Here is a 17244-nt window from a genome sequence, read left to right as displayed (position 1 = left end):
TGTGTTCGTGTGTTTAGCTTGACCAGTTCATGTACTGCCTCCTGTGCGCGCGGCAGGATCTGTCCCTTTAAGAGCATCTCTCGCAGCATCCTCCTCCTCTGTCACGGACGCGCGCGCAGCGGCTCAATATTAGAGAATACAGCTTATAGCTTTCTGCACTCAGATTATTCAACAGATACACCATAACGTCACATAATTACACTTATCTACGTTATTTCTCCACTGGACATTGATGAATTTGCTTCAACCGTCGCCGTAGCGGTCCATCCGATCGTTATTATTTTTTATTTGCTTCCTTCTCGCATCCAAAGACTGATCTACGCTACAAGATGGCTGAGTTGAATTTGGGGAAAGGGTTGACTGCAGGGAAAGTGGCCAGCAACGTCCAGAAAAAACTAACCAGAGCCCAAGAAAAGGTACGAGGTTCTCCTTTACGTTTTAATGTGTGTTGGGGAAACGATGCTTCAGGCCTAAAGGGCTGCGAAGCAGCAGTGCCGCATCCTCCACCAAGGCGCAGTGTCGCATCACGACATCGTAATAAAAAGAGCAGGGTATAGCTGTATTTTGGGACGGGGATGCCCACTTCAGATAGATCCTTCCTTAGTCAATGTCATGCAGCGGACACGCTCATAATGCGGAGAGATACACCGTAGGCCTGCTCGTAATTTAGTCTGATCCTCAGTGATGACTGATGTGCTTCTGGCATTTAAATGAATACCTGGGTATCTTAATGACGGGTTGCCACAGATTATGACTGCAGCCCACTCGCTAGCACCGGGATCGTTTTAAAGGATCATGCTGCAATGTATGTAAGTGGTAAATATGGGGCCTAGTCTATGCGTTCATGCACCTGCGGGTTGTGCGCAGAATAAATGGCAGAGGGCGCCACTTGTCTATCAAAATGCACCATGCACTGTTGAGCTAAACAGAAGCAGAGAAAACACATGATGATGCTTCTGTCAAGCCAGTGTACGTTATACATGTGTGAATGTGGCAGAAATACCAGAGTGTGCAGTACACTGTGGATCTGGCTAATTTCTGACATTGTTCATGTACTTATTACTTTAAACAAGATTTTCTTTCTACAGTACTTCATTGTAGGTTTGTGTGTGTGTATGTGTGTGTGTGTGTGTGTGTGTGTGAGTGTCAGATACTGCTTTTACGACCAATTAACTGCCCTGATAAAATGCCCTCTTGTCTTTCATCTCAGAAACTGAAAACTGAGTAGAATCAGTTGCTACAATCACCCTTGATGTTGTCGCTAACGTTATTTGTTTGGTGAACAGGTTCTCCAGAAGCTTGGCAAAGCTGATGAGACCAAAGATGTTGCCTTTGAGGAGGGAGTTATCAACTTCACCAAACAATATGTGAGTGCAGTCCAGTGACACATGGCAGAGCTGTGGCAGAGCCATGTTTCCAGTTTGCCCAAAATTCAACTTTACTGTTACCTCTACTGTACTGGGAGATCTAGATTGACTTTCTAGTCATATATGTACTCTCTGCGTAAACTAACTGAAGTTTGCATTAGCTCAAACAGGTTTGACTTTGCTGAGTCAGATGCATTTTCTGCCTCAGCAGACTTCTCTGTACTCGTCTCCTCACACTTTGTGTTTTGTGTTCCAAGCCTCATGTTTTCTGTTTCACCCACAGGCTGAAGGCAGCAAACTGCAGAGGGACCTTAGAGCATACCTGGAAGCAGTGAAAGGTGACACACACACAAGCCCATGCAAAGACACACATGATGAATACACTCATGCATTCAAACCACACGTGTAGACACAATGGTGCATACACAAATACATACTTCAGTCCTGCAAATATAAATGTCCATTAATGTACAGTACATGTGTTTGTCCTCAGCCATGCATGAGTCTTCCAAGAACCTGCAGGCATGCCTGGCTGACATGTATGAGCCAGAATGGTACGGCAAAAACGAAGTGGATTCCATTGTGGAGGTCAGAAACACTTCTGTAAATGTCTTTAACATACAGTGATTGTCTGCATGTGTCAGAGTGTGAGGACGAACTGGCTTCCATACAGAGGTCAAAACCACTTTACTAAATTGTATAGTAGTTGGCTGAATGTGTGTGTACTAGGGCTGAATGATTTTAGAAAAAGATCTAATTACGATTTTTCTGGCACATATTGCGATTTTGATTTGATTCATGATTTTCTTCAAATCAAGCTTCAGTGCAATGTTCACAATGTACAGTAATATTTACAAACATGACAGAAAATTACATTATGTGTAAAACAGTTGACACAGCAGATCCTGGGTCAGTCAGTAGCACTGCAATAAACCGCATCTTTGGCGATCACATGATCGCGTTGTCTGAAATCGCAATTTCAGTTCAGCTCTAGTGTGTACTGTGCATGTGTGTGTATTTGGCTCCTGATTAGCTTATGGATCCCAGCAGCTCTTTTTTTGTGAGGGAGCATAATGGAGGATAGAAGGACGTAGGCCTGAAAATCTGTTTTGTTCGTGTCTCCTTTATCCTTTATTATGTTTGCTCTTGAAATTACTTTTGGATTAATGGTTCTTGTCTGACGAAACTACCCCAAGCTAGCTACAAGCTACAAACACTTTAATTAGTTAAAAGGGTTTCAGTTTATTCTTAATTTAGATACCGAGACCATGAGCCAAGACACAGCAACAGAGCGACAGGAATTAACTTTATGGGGATATTATGTTAATCTATGCCGCAGGACTGTGATGTGCTGTGGACTGATTACCACCAGAAGTTGGTCGATCATGCTCTCATCTCCATGGATACTTACCTGGGCCAGTTCCCTGATATCAAGGTAAGCTGTGTGGTCATGGATGGTGGAAATGTAATAACCTCAGGTTAAAATTATTAGCACTGAGCCCTCATGCAGTGTCAGCAACGTGGCTTTAGAGACACTAAATAAAACTATTATTTGTTGTCCTATCTTCTTCTTTTCCTTTCAGGCTCGTATAGCTAAGAGGGACAGGAAATTGGTCGATTACGACAGTGCCAGGCACAACTACGCTGCTACGCACAAGACCAAGAAAAAGGACGGGGGCATTAAACTTACCAAGGTAAATCAAACACATTAGAGTTTGATACCTAAGTAGTAGCACACTGCTGATGCTGTTTATGATCACACTTATGTAAAACTTAACAGTTATATTTTATTATTTGTCTCACAATTTAAAGTGTAATTAATAATATATGAATTTGTTCTCCCTCTTTCAGCCTTCGTCTTTGTTGGAGAGGGCCACTCCCGGGTGGGCTCAGGGTATCTTGTCTGCACACAACGTTGCCCAGAGCAGTCTGTCCAGGAACCAGGTACACAGCCATCTTATTGTGCTTCTCCAAGGTCTGCTGACTAGGGCAAAGTGATAAGGAGTGTCCTGGTAGCCCGGCAGTCAAAGACACATGGCATGTCATAAGGAGGTCCTCGGTTTGGAGAAGTTTTTGGCATGTCATTGCTCTCTTTCTCTGCACAGGTTCCTTGCTACTGTTGAATATCTAGTTAAGGCATAGAAGAAAATAACAACAACAAACAACAACATCTGTAGCCAATATATGTTGAAGTATAATCATAAGTAGCAGGGGATGTTTAACGCACACATACTGCCTGTAACTTATCAACAGTACATCAAACACACCCTAATATGTAGTACCAACACATTGTGTGTGTGTGTGTGTGTGTGTGTCTTTCAGGCTGAGGAGGAGTTGGAGAGAGCCCAGAAGGTGTTTGAGGAAATTAATATTGACTTGCAAGAGGAGTTACCTTCACTCTGGAACAGGTGTGTATCTGTTTGTGTGAGTGTCTGTGCAAACTGATTTTTGTGTTGATGGATAGATGCTATAATTACATTTCACGTGCATCTGTGCTACATTTACCCTCACAGGATATTGAACCAAGTCAAGCCAGTAATGCAGTCAATACTGTCTCTCTTTGTCTCTCACTCTAGTCGTGTTGGGTTTTACGTCAGCACCTTCCAGAGTTTGGCGGGTTTCGAGGAGAAGTTTCACAAGGAAATGAGCCGGGTGAGACTCTTCTATAGACCTCCAGTGGTGCTGCATGTAGACAAAGACCATAGAAAACAAACTGACAGAAAATATCAGATAACAGCTCATGGAAAATGTTGACAATGCCGAACTGTGCCGGTGGCTACATTAGCAGGGGCAGTGATTTAATCTAAAAATGTAAACTTCTGTTATAGTTCATTTCTTGGTCCTGTTAAGCAAAACTAGGACATAGGGCTTTAACTGACTGCAGTGGGATTATCCCCTGTAATACTGCTGTAGCTTGAGAATTGCAAATACTGTCTGGTTTGGACATGATGATAAAGACAAGCTGTCGCAAACAGACAAGGATAATATGATTATGTTAATGTTTATGTCAGAGCAGTGTAAGATCATGGGATTTAATGAAATCAAATCAAGATCTTGGGTGACTTATACAGTTTGAGAACTTACACCCTCTTCTTTCCTTCCCCTGCAGTTGGATCAGGATTTGTATGACGTCTTGGAGAAATTGGAGGGAACAGACACAACCAGGTTAGTGAGCAAAGATCTATCATTTTAGACTCTCTCATGGCAAAACTTTCCACTTCTGAGTGTCCTGCAATACATTGTGTAGCTCGTGAGAGATGGAATTAAATGTCAAGAAATCTTTTCAGGAATCCATTGAAAGTTATGAGCAACAAAAGCAAACACCAATAAACCTTTTCTCAACAGTAATGCTTTTCAGACAGTACTTGGACATTGTGTTAGGGTTTTGCCTTTCTATTTTGTTGATATTCCACTGAGGTAAAAACCCAGTAATCTCAGGGTTTTGCCATTCTAAAACAAAATCCCCTAGTCTACTTGAAAGCAGCTGTTTGTGTGAAATCCTGGGAGTCCTTTTAGAGTGCAGGGCCTCATCATTCAGCCCCTGTGGTTGGTCATCTTAGCTAGCAAAGAAAATACTTGCTATGTTGTATGTCTATGGCTACTTCTACTTGGGCAAAAATAAATCTTTTCAGAAATGTTCGCAAATATTTGAAATTCTAGAGAGGCGTACCTCGTCGTGCTTGATGATTGTAATGGTTTGCATCAGAAGTTAGAAAAAGCAGTATAATTAAGTGGTGAGGTTGTTTTCAATGGACTCTACCCAAGAGGTAGAAACCCGCAAAGTGTTTTTTTTTTTAATCTTTCATTTGAACTTGAAGTGCCCACAGATGCTATCACAAAAGCAGCATCTTAGACTGCTGGCGCAACAAGCCATAGAGAAGTGGTCCACACAGTTGTCCACTTATTATACATTTTCTGTGTTGAACATTAACAGAATACGTTGTTGGCTTCTGAAGTGCTAGTGAAGGAGAGATGGTAGAAGAGGGCATTAAAGAAATGATCTAAAGTACTGAACTGATTATTTTACTGATTAAAGTTGAAAGTTGATATTTCCATTCCTGATTCTCTTTGGAAAATTTGAAACCTGTAGGTTAAAACACTACATTTCACAAACATTTTAAGCTACAGGACTAGATGGACAAAATGACATGCATTAACCTGGAGTCCCCCCCCCACCCTTGCAGAAAGACAGGTAACCGCGGCGCCTCATCGTCAGGATCAAATAGGAGGTAACCGGCAGCAACAGTGGTAACCATGGTGACACAACTCTTGTCTGTCTGTCCAACTGACGTGTCTGTCCAGCTGTCTGTTTGTCAGTCAGTCTGCAGGCTTGGAAGTTTTCCGGGATTACTAGTGCTTGGTTATGCAAGTGAATTCACAGACACACGGTCTGATCAGAGAGTTGTGCGCTCAGAGCTGCAGATATACAAGAGCTGAGCAAACCTGTGTCTTTAATGCTGCACCAAGTGAGACTGTTACCTAATAATACAGTCCAAATCTAAAAGGTTCATAGCATCTCATTTCCACTTAACTGAGGCATGAAGTTCCTTTTTAGTCCTGCCTCCCAACAGTTCTCCTTTAATTACCACTGTGAGACCATTTAACTCTTTCTCCCTTAATATCCCCATGTAAACAGAAATCACAAATAGTACATAAATAGTAAACACAAACAGTAAGTGTTCTGTGTTAGATTTTTGGTTAACCGTTACACCGTTGGATTAATTCACTTGTGAGCCCCCTGGTAAAAATTGGTTGCTGGGCCCTTATCAAATCCCCTGCTACTCCACCTCTCTGTGTAGTCTCATCATTTGACCGAACACATTCACACAGAGACGGTAGAACCACAAAACTGAATTAAAAATAAAATAATGAAAACTAGATTAAGCCTCAAGATCATGTAATAAAGTAGGACCCACCTTAGGGCCATTATCATGCCAGTATGATTTCTTAGTGCTGCATGTTCTCAGAGAAAGTTAAAAATATATTAACACAAACCTGCTGACACACAATAAGCCTGGAGCTTTTGGGGCACCTGGACTTCTGGGGCACCAGAGTATTTGTCTAGAGTATTTGTCCACTGAGCTTGATTTGTCATGTAGTTTTGGTAATGCAATACCTTAATACCTATCACTGCCATCTAAACCCACCAATGTACAAAATTGCCTCATGCAGCAATAAGTTGCAGGTATGTTCCAAGCTCTTTAAATATCTGCAGATCTGGGGTGTGCTTTTGTCAGCTTCAGAATATCATCTGTATGACAACAAATGCCTCTGCTCGCGTGTGAGGATTTACAGGAGGCATAGAGCCTGCTTGCATGGGATGGGAAGGATCGAGGGAAGGGAAAGCTCACTTTTCTTGCATGATGTCTCTTGCCACGACAGCTTCTACTTGAATTCTTGTAGAGCATGCCTTGTAACTTCTCTCTAGTTGTGTTTTAGCTTTTAGCCGCTGCCATCTTTAACCTTTGCTGCTCTCTTCTCTCGTATCGTTTGCCAACCTTGCTACTTTCTTTGTAATCTGTTTGTATTTTCTTTGCTCTCCATCTCTCCCTCTCTCATTCACCCAGTGACAAAGAACCATCTAACCACACTCTCAGGCCAGGAGGACCACCCCCAATCCCCAAATCTCCATCCAAGGTAGAGACACACACACACGCTCTTATTTCAGAAATGCAAGAGTCCACTGAATTATGTCTTTTTAACTGGTGACTGATGATGGCTGCATTTCGTGTAGAAGCCATCTTTATGTAACCAGTTATACTTGTTATTTTCCTTCTGTAGCAAGTCAAAATATGTTTATTGTATAAGTTTGAATTCTACACTTGTTTTTCAGCATTTATTATATTATTACATTTATTATATAGTTTTCATTCTGGTCAGGTACTTGCATTTGTCAATTAATGACAATTTGAAACTTTCTTATTGAATTGTGAAAAAGACAACTTTGAAATAACTAAATACTAATTCGGTTTTCAAAATGCTGATTAAAAGTATACTGTTCAGTTTTGCAATAGACTCATATTAAATCTTTGCACAAAATCCAAAACCTGAAAACAAAATGTAAATTCAGAGCACTGAAGTCATATTCATTTGTCTTCTGGCACAACTTCATAACCATGTTTTGTTTTTTTTTTTCTCTATCCTAGCTAAAGCCAGCAGTGCCTCCTCCACCCAAGGTGACCCCGTCTAAGGAGATGAAAACAGAGAACATCATCAACCTGTTTGATGCTGCAGCTACTCCCGATATCAGTGTCACTTCCCCTACAGAGGTCAGTGAGCACAAACTGTGGGATAGCCATTTAACTTTCTCCTTTCCTGTGCAGGTCAGAACTATTAAATACTCCTTCCTCTGCACTGAAAAAAATGTTTTGTTGAATTTATTCAACTTCAGTATTGAAAGTGGTTGCACGCAATACATTCATCTAAATCTAGACATTTTTAAGTTGACTGTACTTAATATTTTTGAGTAATCAAATAAATTATATAAGCAGTTTCAGCACAGTATTTGTTACTCTGATTTCCTTAGTAATTCTAACTAAACCCATGTTTTATTTACTTAAATTCATATTGAAATTGAAATTCAATTCATATATTGTGGTTACCTAATTTGTTATTGTGCTTTAAATTAAATTAAATTAAATTGTTTTATTCTACTGTCACGGGGAGACCCCGTGCACTAAAGTAAGGCACATGCGCTACACACTCTTTCTCAGTTAGATTTTATCAGAATGTTGATCCTGGTGTGAACTGCTGGTGGTGATGTGTGTGGTATGAACATTTGGAGGAGGGGGTGAAGGAGAGAAGTCACACTGTGATTGTGTATTTGAGTTATTGAATTTAAATTGTGTACACCTGTCTCCTTTCTTGCACTCCTTCCTCTGTCAGACCAGGAACAGCCAAACCTGGGCTGGAGCGGTCCATTTGGTTAAATAGGGGGGTTCACAGAGGAAGAAACCAAGTGTGGTAGAGGTGGAGGGGTGTTTTGTCTTTTGTGGTGAAATTACCTGTATAAGTATCTTGTTTAAAAAGAAATATGTGTTTTTAAAGTAAGTTTAACTGAACTTCTATTTGATAATATGTTATTTAATATTTGGATTATTGCAAGTGTGCTGGAAAAGATAATTGATATCCATTTCTTGAGAAGGTGCAGTCCACCAGTTTAAAAGTGAGGAGGCTTTGGTGGCCGGAGGCTAGAGGAGAGAAGCACAGCTCCAGATTGTAGCTCCTGCCATGGGCCCAAACTTTAAGGGTATAGCCAGAAGGGCAGTTTAGAGTGAATTCTTTTGTTGTGTATTATTTTGATTCTTCTTGAGAAGTGCTCTTGAGAACCCAGTATACAACTCATTGTTGTATACTGGGTTTCTCAGCCACCCCCACATCTACATATGCATTTTGATTGTTTTAAATAAAATTGTGAATTGAATTAACATATTTTACAAATACAGAATAAAACAATTTAATTTAAAGCACAATAACAAATTAGGTAACCACAATATGTGAATTACATAATGAATTTAAATAAATTAAACATAGGTTTAATTAGAATTACTAAGGAAATCAGAGTAACAAATACTCATAATTTTTGTGCTGAAACTGCTTATATATTTAATTTGAAATTACTCAAAAATATTAAGTGCAGTCAACTTAAAAAAAATATGTCTAGATTTAGATGAGTGTATTGCGTGCAACCACTTTCAATATTAAAATTGAGTAAATTCAACAAATCATTTTTTTCAGTGTGGCCTGCTCCTCCTCCTAGTTCTCCTATTCAACTCTTTTCTATTCTATTCTATTCTGTCCACTTCCTTACCTCAGCTGTTACGGTCAGTTAGCCAATGAGCCCTCCTATTCCTGTTGTTATCAGTTTGACAGTCCTGCAGTGAGCACCCTATTGGACATGGACCTGGACTCTTTCGGTGCAGCAACCAAAGCCTCCACGGTCACACAGGTGGATGAGTCATGGCATGAACACATAGTTATAGACGCTCAACTGCAAGAAATGCCAAGCTTGACAAGAGATTTCATGTTCTATTCAGAACGTTTTTAAGTTCATTTCATGATATTTAAGTGCAAATGAACTTTTTCATTAATTTGTAGTTCTGGGGTTCAGATCTTTCACTGTAGTATGACTGTTTCCAGTTCCATAGATGATAGAGTATGTTGCCAATTGCCAGTGCAATTGTTTGACTTGAAATGATCTGAAATAAACTTAAGTCTGGATGCAAAATGAAATCACTTGGTAAGTTTGGCATAGTTTGAGGTGTTACCTGCTCTGCTTCTTTACAATTTTCCAAACAGAAGGTGGATGATGGCATGATGATCTGTAGAAAACTGTCTCTAGTGACCACTTCTTCCTGCTTCAGCACAATCCACAGATCACTCATGGCATGAACTGTAGGACTTATAGCTCTGCTCTGACTTCTTTCTATTCAGACCTGGACAAAAGTACAGCAGAATGTAAATCGAAATACTGGAATAACTTGAGTTGTGCTTACTATGTCTTAGCTTGCAGCTGAGTAGACTAAAAGTTGCTCACATTACTCTGAAGGTGTAGCAGCAGTGTAGCATTCCAGTACCTGGCTGATGAATGGCACATAGCCGACTGTACGCCTTAACGTAGCAGGCAAACTGGTGCTGTCATGAAAATTTATGGGGTGAGGTGAGATAGTTAGGTCTTTTGTGTTTGTGAATTTTCATTCTGTGATTGTGGGAAAAAAAAGCTAAAACATGCAAAAGACATAGGTAATTTCCCCAAGAGTAGATAGAGATCAAAACCAGAGATTGTACATATTTATATCAATTGAAAAAATAACATGTTATGACATATCATGACAATGATATGGGAGTCTAATAAAAAAAATAAGAAATGTAAAATTGCTGTATTGCTAATACAACCAAACCTCAGTTAAGCTCATGTTTAGTTTTTGTGGATAGAGCCCTCATACTTCATGACAAATAAATATTTTGTCTGTCTTCTCTAAAAAGAGCACTGCCCTTTAATATTAAGGTAGTTATTAATTTTACAAGTCATTTTTATACAAAAAAATTGAGATTTTTTTTTACGCTGAAAATGTGCAGAGTGCGGTTCAAAATATTTTTTCAGCCCTAGGTAGCGTCTGTAGTCTTCCTCTCAGTCAGCAGATACATCTTCCATCTTTCAGAGAGTAGGACATCAGCCTGTATGTATATATAGCCTCAGAGGTGAAATCCCAGGGCAATACAAACACTGTAAATCACTCAGCACTGCAGCTTATTGCTGTGAGCACAAGATAATAATCTCAGTTGGTTTATGAGAAAGACATATGAGAAGATATTGTTTTCTTTGCTCTTCACCTCTGGTGTTAAGATACCAGTGAAATTATTTTACCTGGCTGCTGGGAATTAGACTGATATTGAATAAAATTAGCTTTTGTACAAGAAACATATGATGAAATCTGCTACTTCAGATTTATATCACCAAGTAGTGCCTGTACTCTTGTTCTGCTATGGGCTTGTAGGTTAAGAGCATGGGACCTGCACTGGAAATGTCTTATTGAATGCAGCGGGCATAAGTGAGAACTTTGTACTTTGAGTTTTGTTCTGTGTTCTCATTCTGTTTCTTCCTCTCTTTTCCACAGCCCGCAAACTGGGACTCATGGGTAAGCTTATCATTCTCAGCCTAAAGAAACGTGTAAAAATAATGATAAAAATATATTTGTCATTATGATCATCATCTTTATCAGCGCATTCTTATTTCTCTTCATAACTACCATTAGTTCATTTGTCATTTGTTTGCATTTACTTACTTATGTATATTGCCATTATACAAGCCCCACTCTCATTGTGTTTGCTGCTACACACCCAGAGGATGCTTGAAAGTCCAGCTCTACTAATGCAGCACATGCTGGGCAGGGACTTCTATAATGGTCATTTCTGTATATAACCAATCTTTCCATAAATGGACCTCTTTCGTTTGTCTGTCCCAAATCTGTTTGTGCGTTGTCCTTGTGTCTGCAGTGCTTGATGTGATAACACTAAACACTGAAGAGATTGTTGTACAGCACAAATAGAACTTGGGAATCAAGTCAATTCAGTTTGAAATGGACATTTTACACAGTTAAATATTTAATCAACAGAAACGGTGTCATATGTAATGCTCTCTTAAGAGTTAAGCAGGATGCACAGTGATATACGACACACTGTAGTATGTGTACAGATGTACACACAAAATCTCATCTGTGTAGAATGATTAGCAACTGAATTGACCTAATTTCTTTCTGTTTCCCCTTGTATCCCTGTATGTTCACATGTTACATGTTACAGTGTCCATGTGACGCACAGAGAACGGTTGCGTTATGAAAGTTGAGTGAAGTTGCTCATCTTTGCAGTGGATTGTTGTATAGAGCTGAGACTGAAGAGTTAGTGGGCAACTTCACAAAGCCTTGCTTGCAACTTGGCATCCTGACCTTTTGTTCATCCCTGTCACTGTAAGATGGATGTGTCACAACAGTCATACAGTCCTGCTGTATCAGAGCTTGAGGCAAAGCACTGATGGCTCAGAAAGAAAAGACACTTCTGTTCTTACAAAGTTTCCTTCCTCTTTCTCCATCTGAACATAGCCGTGGTAATATAAGCCATGCTTGCTAACTACGCACAGAAGATCCGACATCTATCTTCTGATGGGAAAAGGCTGACTAGTTTTTCTTTCCTGCCTTCTAGTGCCACCTTTCCTTATCTTCATTTGTCTTTTGATTTAATCTGAACCTTCTTTGTAAAGGTTCATCCTTCTGCATCAATCTTCTTGGGTCTTATGATGATGATGATGATGATGATAATGATGGTGATGGTGGTGATGATGCCTTGCTGACATCTCCTGCTGAACTCCTACCATCGGTGTCCATGGCATCTTTCATAGCCTCCTTTCTGCTCATGATAGCAAAACTGCTCAATTTTGCCCTAAAAACAACTAATACGTTTGATCTAAATAAAGCTTGATGCCAACTCTCCAAACCCTCATTCATGTTCAAATCCCTTAAAAGACCATTCTAATGGTTTTGCAGGTTTTAGCCCTTTAATTAATCAGGCAACTTTTTTACATCACTGCCAACCATTTTCAGACGGCTGTAAAACTGTACGTAGTCACAGCAGTGCTTTGAGTGGAATGCTAACACCTTGGTAACATGCTCATAAATCACAATGCTAACATGCTGATCATTAGAGGTATAATGTTTACCATGTTGACCATCTTGTTTTAACATGTTAGCATGCTAACATTTTCTAATTAGCACTAAACACAAGCTGCTGATGGAGGAGCCATGCTGCATGTATGGCAAAAATGGTGTAATGGAATATGGTCAGCATAAGATATAGCAAACGCAAATTTTTAGTTAATGGGATAAAACGTACAAAATCACTTGTATGGTCCTTTAATGTCTGAACCCCTAACCTGCCATTCTGGTAGCAAACCCTCATGCACCCGGTTAGTTCCCATTTAATATACCTATCAATTTGCTAATCCCTTGCCCATCAAAAATATTTTACTTTATTTTGTTGCAATAAATTTTTTCTCAACCATCTGATTTACAAAATCCCTTAATAACCCCCATAAGGTAAAATATCTCTTATGACCTCTGATCCCTTGAAACCTGACCCTTGTCCCTCAGCCTGAGGACAGTGATGCCCAGGAACAGAACATCCAGGAGCACTATGACCCCGTAGCTGCTGCTGCACAGGCCTGGGGGGATGATGGTTCTCAGCCCATCCGCTATGACCCCATAGCAGCTTCCAAGGAGGGCTGGGGGGATGACGGATCTCAGCCAGTTTGTTACGACCCTGTGGCTGCGGCTCAAGAGGGATGGGGGGATGATGGGCGCCAGCCGGTTGGTGATGACCCTGTGGCTGCGGCTCAGGAAGGCTGGGGTGATGATGAGAGCCAGCCAGTCACAGAGGTGCCTGCCACACCTACAGCTGAGGCTCCAGCTGACACCGCTGAGGAAGAAGCCACCCCAGCTGACGCCACGTTGGATAATGAAGAGGGTCAGGTAACCAAGGAGAAAAAAAAAACGCAGACAGATGCATCTGGATGAAAACTGTGGATGCATCAACTCTTGAGGAGGAGGTTTGAGCATGGGAAAGAAACATGATAGAGAGAGAAACTGTAAATGAAAGATGGAGAAATCTTGAGATGGAAAGATTTAGGATGCATCTGAGCCAGCAGCATGGATGCATCAAGTGTGACACAGAGGGCGAGATGGAAACTAATTGTCGAGGGAAAGAAAAGAATGGAGACATCTGCTTCTCAGTGTATGCAATTAATCCCAGTCACTGCTAATCACAAGTCTATACACACACAGTGTCCTGTGCAAAAGCTTTATCTTTACAGCGACTGTGCAGTAGTATCTAATCCTGCTGTCTAACAACAACATGCCTGCATTAACTATGACTTTGCTGTTCAGGCTGTGCTGCTTGTATTTTCGTCTGTCTTTGTCTTGTCTGTCTGTTCTTCTGTCTTTAATTCTTCCCACCTCCTTATTTACGATTCTTATGTCTCATTCTCTAACCTTTCTCTGTTATTTCTCGATGTCTCTCTGCTCTCAGGATGAGTCTGCAGCTGCTGCTGCTGCTGCAGCAACACCAGAAGAAACAGCGCCAGAAGAGGTGAGTGATATTAATGTAATGCTTTGGGTTTTTTTTTCCCAAAACAGCAGCAAAGCAATAAAAACAAACTATATGAATTTTGAAAAACATTGCAGATGGTTATGTTTTAACTGTAATTAAATTAGGAATCTTTTGAAGGTTTGAGATACCACACAAAAATCCACCTTATCCAGTCATTCCGTCTTAACCCAAATAAAGAATTTTAGATATAGAATTTGTGGATTTTCTTTCTCATCTTTTAAGAAATAAGCCTTAAAAGGTTCAATTATGTGTCTTAAAAGATTTAGAAGTGTTGCAGTGTGAACATCTTGTCAAACCATGCCTCTTTTTGTTGTCTAGACACCTGCTGTAGCAGAAGAATCAACAGAAGCAGCAACAGAGTCTGAAGAAATGCCCCCTGGCTTCATGTTCAAGGTAAATCAGGATACAAGACAGAAAAATACTTTAATGTCCTGCACATCTAATTCATGTTAGTATTTATATGATACAGGTCCAAGTGATGCATGATTATGCTGCCAACGACACAGATGAACTGGAGATGAAGGCTGGTGATGTTGTGCTAGTAGTCCTCTTTGACAACCCTGAAGAACAGGTACACACACACACACACAGGTGTGCTCTGTTGTGTCACAGTGACGGTGAGTTGATTATTTGCTCTGTGTGTTTAGGATGAGGGCTGGCTGATGGGAATGAAGCAGGTCGACTGGCAGCAGAACAAAGAAAATGCCACTAAAGGAGTATTCCCCGAAAACTTCACCCAGAGGCTGTGAATGAGGTGGACCAGACGTCATTCCAGCTTCTCTTTTTATGTCTCTCCTCTTCTTGCCTCTATCCTTCATACCTTCTCTTGCCCTGATACTGTATCTTTACTAGGACTTTGGCCATAGAAGCAGAGCTGTCACAGCCCTGGCTGAAACCATGCATTTCTAAGGTCTGCTACACTGTGCTAAAAGTGGATCTTGGCATTTCTGTGGATTTCCGCCAACATTTACAAATTACAGATGTACGTAGCCATTTCACAGGTGCCAGTTTGTCATGCTGCTATGTTGCTACTCCATAACAGAGGAAATTATTAGAGAATCCTGATTATACAGGTTTGATGCAGGGATGGGGTACTCTGCAATGGCTACCACTGTAATTTCATTCTAATGTTTTATTTTTATGTCTCATCATACACTCTCCAAGGAATATTTCACCACCATAACAGAGAAAATGTCTTTTGAGGCGTGCTGTTGTTCATCTGATACTGAGAGATTGAGAACTGTTTGAAGTTATTGAGACAATGCCAAGTGTAGCAGAGTATCCCTCACACACATGAACATGTGTGTATATATATATATATATATATATATATAAAATCAGTGTCACAAAGGTTGAGGGGTATAATTGCTAAAACCAGGCTGAAAGGCCACCAACACACACTGAGTAGAGCCTTGACTATGTTTAAAAAGTCCTAGCTGGTGGCAACTTAACCTCAGTCTGTCTGCAGAAAGGCCTTTGAGCACACAAGGTGCCAAAGTCTAATCATCTAAACTGCACATATTTAATTAGTCCTGGCGTTCTCAGACTGGTGATCACACTTCTGACACAATGCCTTTTGGACACATCCAGCCAATCCTTTATACCTACTTTAATTATTGACTTGTGAAACATGGGCCCTTGGTTGTTGTATTAGTTTAGATTCTATGGTGGTGTAGGTAGAGTGTAGGTGTTGTTAAATCTTATGCAGTGATCTGGTCATCAAACACCAGCCTAGTTAAAGTGACAGCAGGAATTCAGTATGAAAATGTTTTAAAAACTGGTCTCAGAGCCCTATAGAGCAGAAAAGAAACATGGCTGTCTGAATTATTTTTTGACAGGTGTGTGTGTTTTGACAGTCATCTTTTCACAAGGGATTCCAAATATGCATTAGTTAGTAGCTTGCTAAAAAGCAAGCCAACAAACTACACCAATGAGAAGCTGCTACTGGTTGTATAATAGTTAGGCAGATACAGTTACAGTTACTCCCTGATACTAATCAATATATAAAAACTGAGCCAGCCTCATTCGTTTAAAAAAAAAAAAAAAAAAAAGTGTGCCGAAAACAGTTCCTTCTGTTTGCATATAGACAATTTAACTCAAATGCAGATGATTCAGAATATGCACCAGAGCAACTTCTTTTATTTTTATATGCTGCCGAGCAATGATTACATATAGCCTAATGTAACTATGTCAAAAATAATTGCCAACTGAGGATGGTATGGAGTGTTTTGTACTTCTGTCAGGTTTACTGCTCTCAACATAGCCGCATACTGTAGGTAGTTAAAACTATCTAATATTCTGTCATTCATTCAGTCACTGACTCAAAAGAGATTCACATTTCTCATGATGTTATTAACATGTAATAAGTGTGAGAGAAAATGTATGTATGTGCGATTGTACCTGTGTGTATGTGTGTGTGTTTATGGGTTGTTTGGAAACATAAATTCTTTATCTATAGGCTATTGTTATTGGACGATACCACCACCACCACTTACCAGGGGATGAGGCCGTCCGTTTTACAGGAAGCTTTTCTGACCTGACAAAGACAACTCAAATATTTGGGTCTTTTTCCACTGGCTGGTATTATGGTTCCAGGTGTTATTGTGCATTTGTTGTGTATAAGTGTAATTTTGCCAAGCTGTGATGACAGATACATATTCTATAAAGACATTCATATCTGTATGTGAGTTACTGTGAGCATGCTGACTTCTCATGTGTTGTTGTGTGAACACCCTTAATTTATGACGATGATACTTGGGTCACTTTTGAGGCAGTTGAAACAGGCAACTTTTATTTTTTATTTTCTTAATCTTAGTAAGGGGGGTTGTGGGCTGTATGTTTTTCCACTGCTCCCCCTCAAATTAGTCCTGATTATAATTGCTGGTTGTCCATCAGCTTTGCCTCAAAATGTTGCCAGGGTATCGTGGTCCAAACGGAGTTAAACATGATTACACGGAGACGGGACACATAGAGATAAATTTCAAACCACCAGACTCAGGTGGACAAATTTTCTAATGATTTTCAGTGTTTTAACTTCTTGACATGTGCATGATTTTTCATGTGTATTTAAAAAGCCTCACATGTGAGAACATCACCTGCACATTCAGGTAAACCAATCACCTCTCACATTTTGCTTTCAAATTTTATGTATAACTTGGTGAGTGTTTTACCTGGGTCTGGTTCTCTATCTGTCTTTGTGGATCGGTCTCCTGCAATGAGC

The 17244-nt window shown here is 40.1% G+C and overlaps 1 protein-coding gene across 1 annotated transcript; it reads left to right on the top strand.

Annotated features, from left to right (window-relative positions):
- Nucleotides 1–329: 329 nt before the first annotated feature.
- On the top strand, nucleotides 330–17236 carry LOC121194382 (myc box-dependent-interacting protein 1). Its single transcript, XM_041057250.1, has 19 exons — nucleotides 330–416; nucleotides 1287–1367; nucleotides 1651–1705; nucleotides 1861–1955; nucleotides 2707–2802; nucleotides 2951–3061; nucleotides 3219–3311; nucleotides 3690–3775; nucleotides 3944–4019; nucleotides 4477–4532; nucleotides 6935–7004; nucleotides 7514–7636; nucleotides 9232–9315; nucleotides 10985–11005; nucleotides 13010–13387; nucleotides 13944–14003; nucleotides 14343–14417; nucleotides 14494–14595; nucleotides 14672–17236. Exons 1-19 carry the CDS (start codon nucleotides 330–332, stop codon nucleotides 14771–14773), a joined length of 1851 nt encoding a protein of 616 aa, XP_040913184.1. The 3' UTR covers nucleotides 14774–17236.
- Nucleotides 17237–17244: the final 8 nt, after the last annotated feature.

The sequence above is a fragment of the Toxotes jaculatrix genome, chromosome 15 (genome assembly GCF_017976425.1).
Source record: "Toxotes jaculatrix isolate fToxJac2 chromosome 15, fToxJac2.pri, whole genome shotgun sequence".
In the NCBI taxonomy this organism is placed as follows: domain Eukaryota; kingdom Metazoa; phylum Chordata; class Actinopteri; family Toxotidae; genus Toxotes; species Toxotes jaculatrix.
Note: the sequence above shows the minus strand (reverse complement) of the source record. Positions and strands in the feature narration are given on the sequence as shown.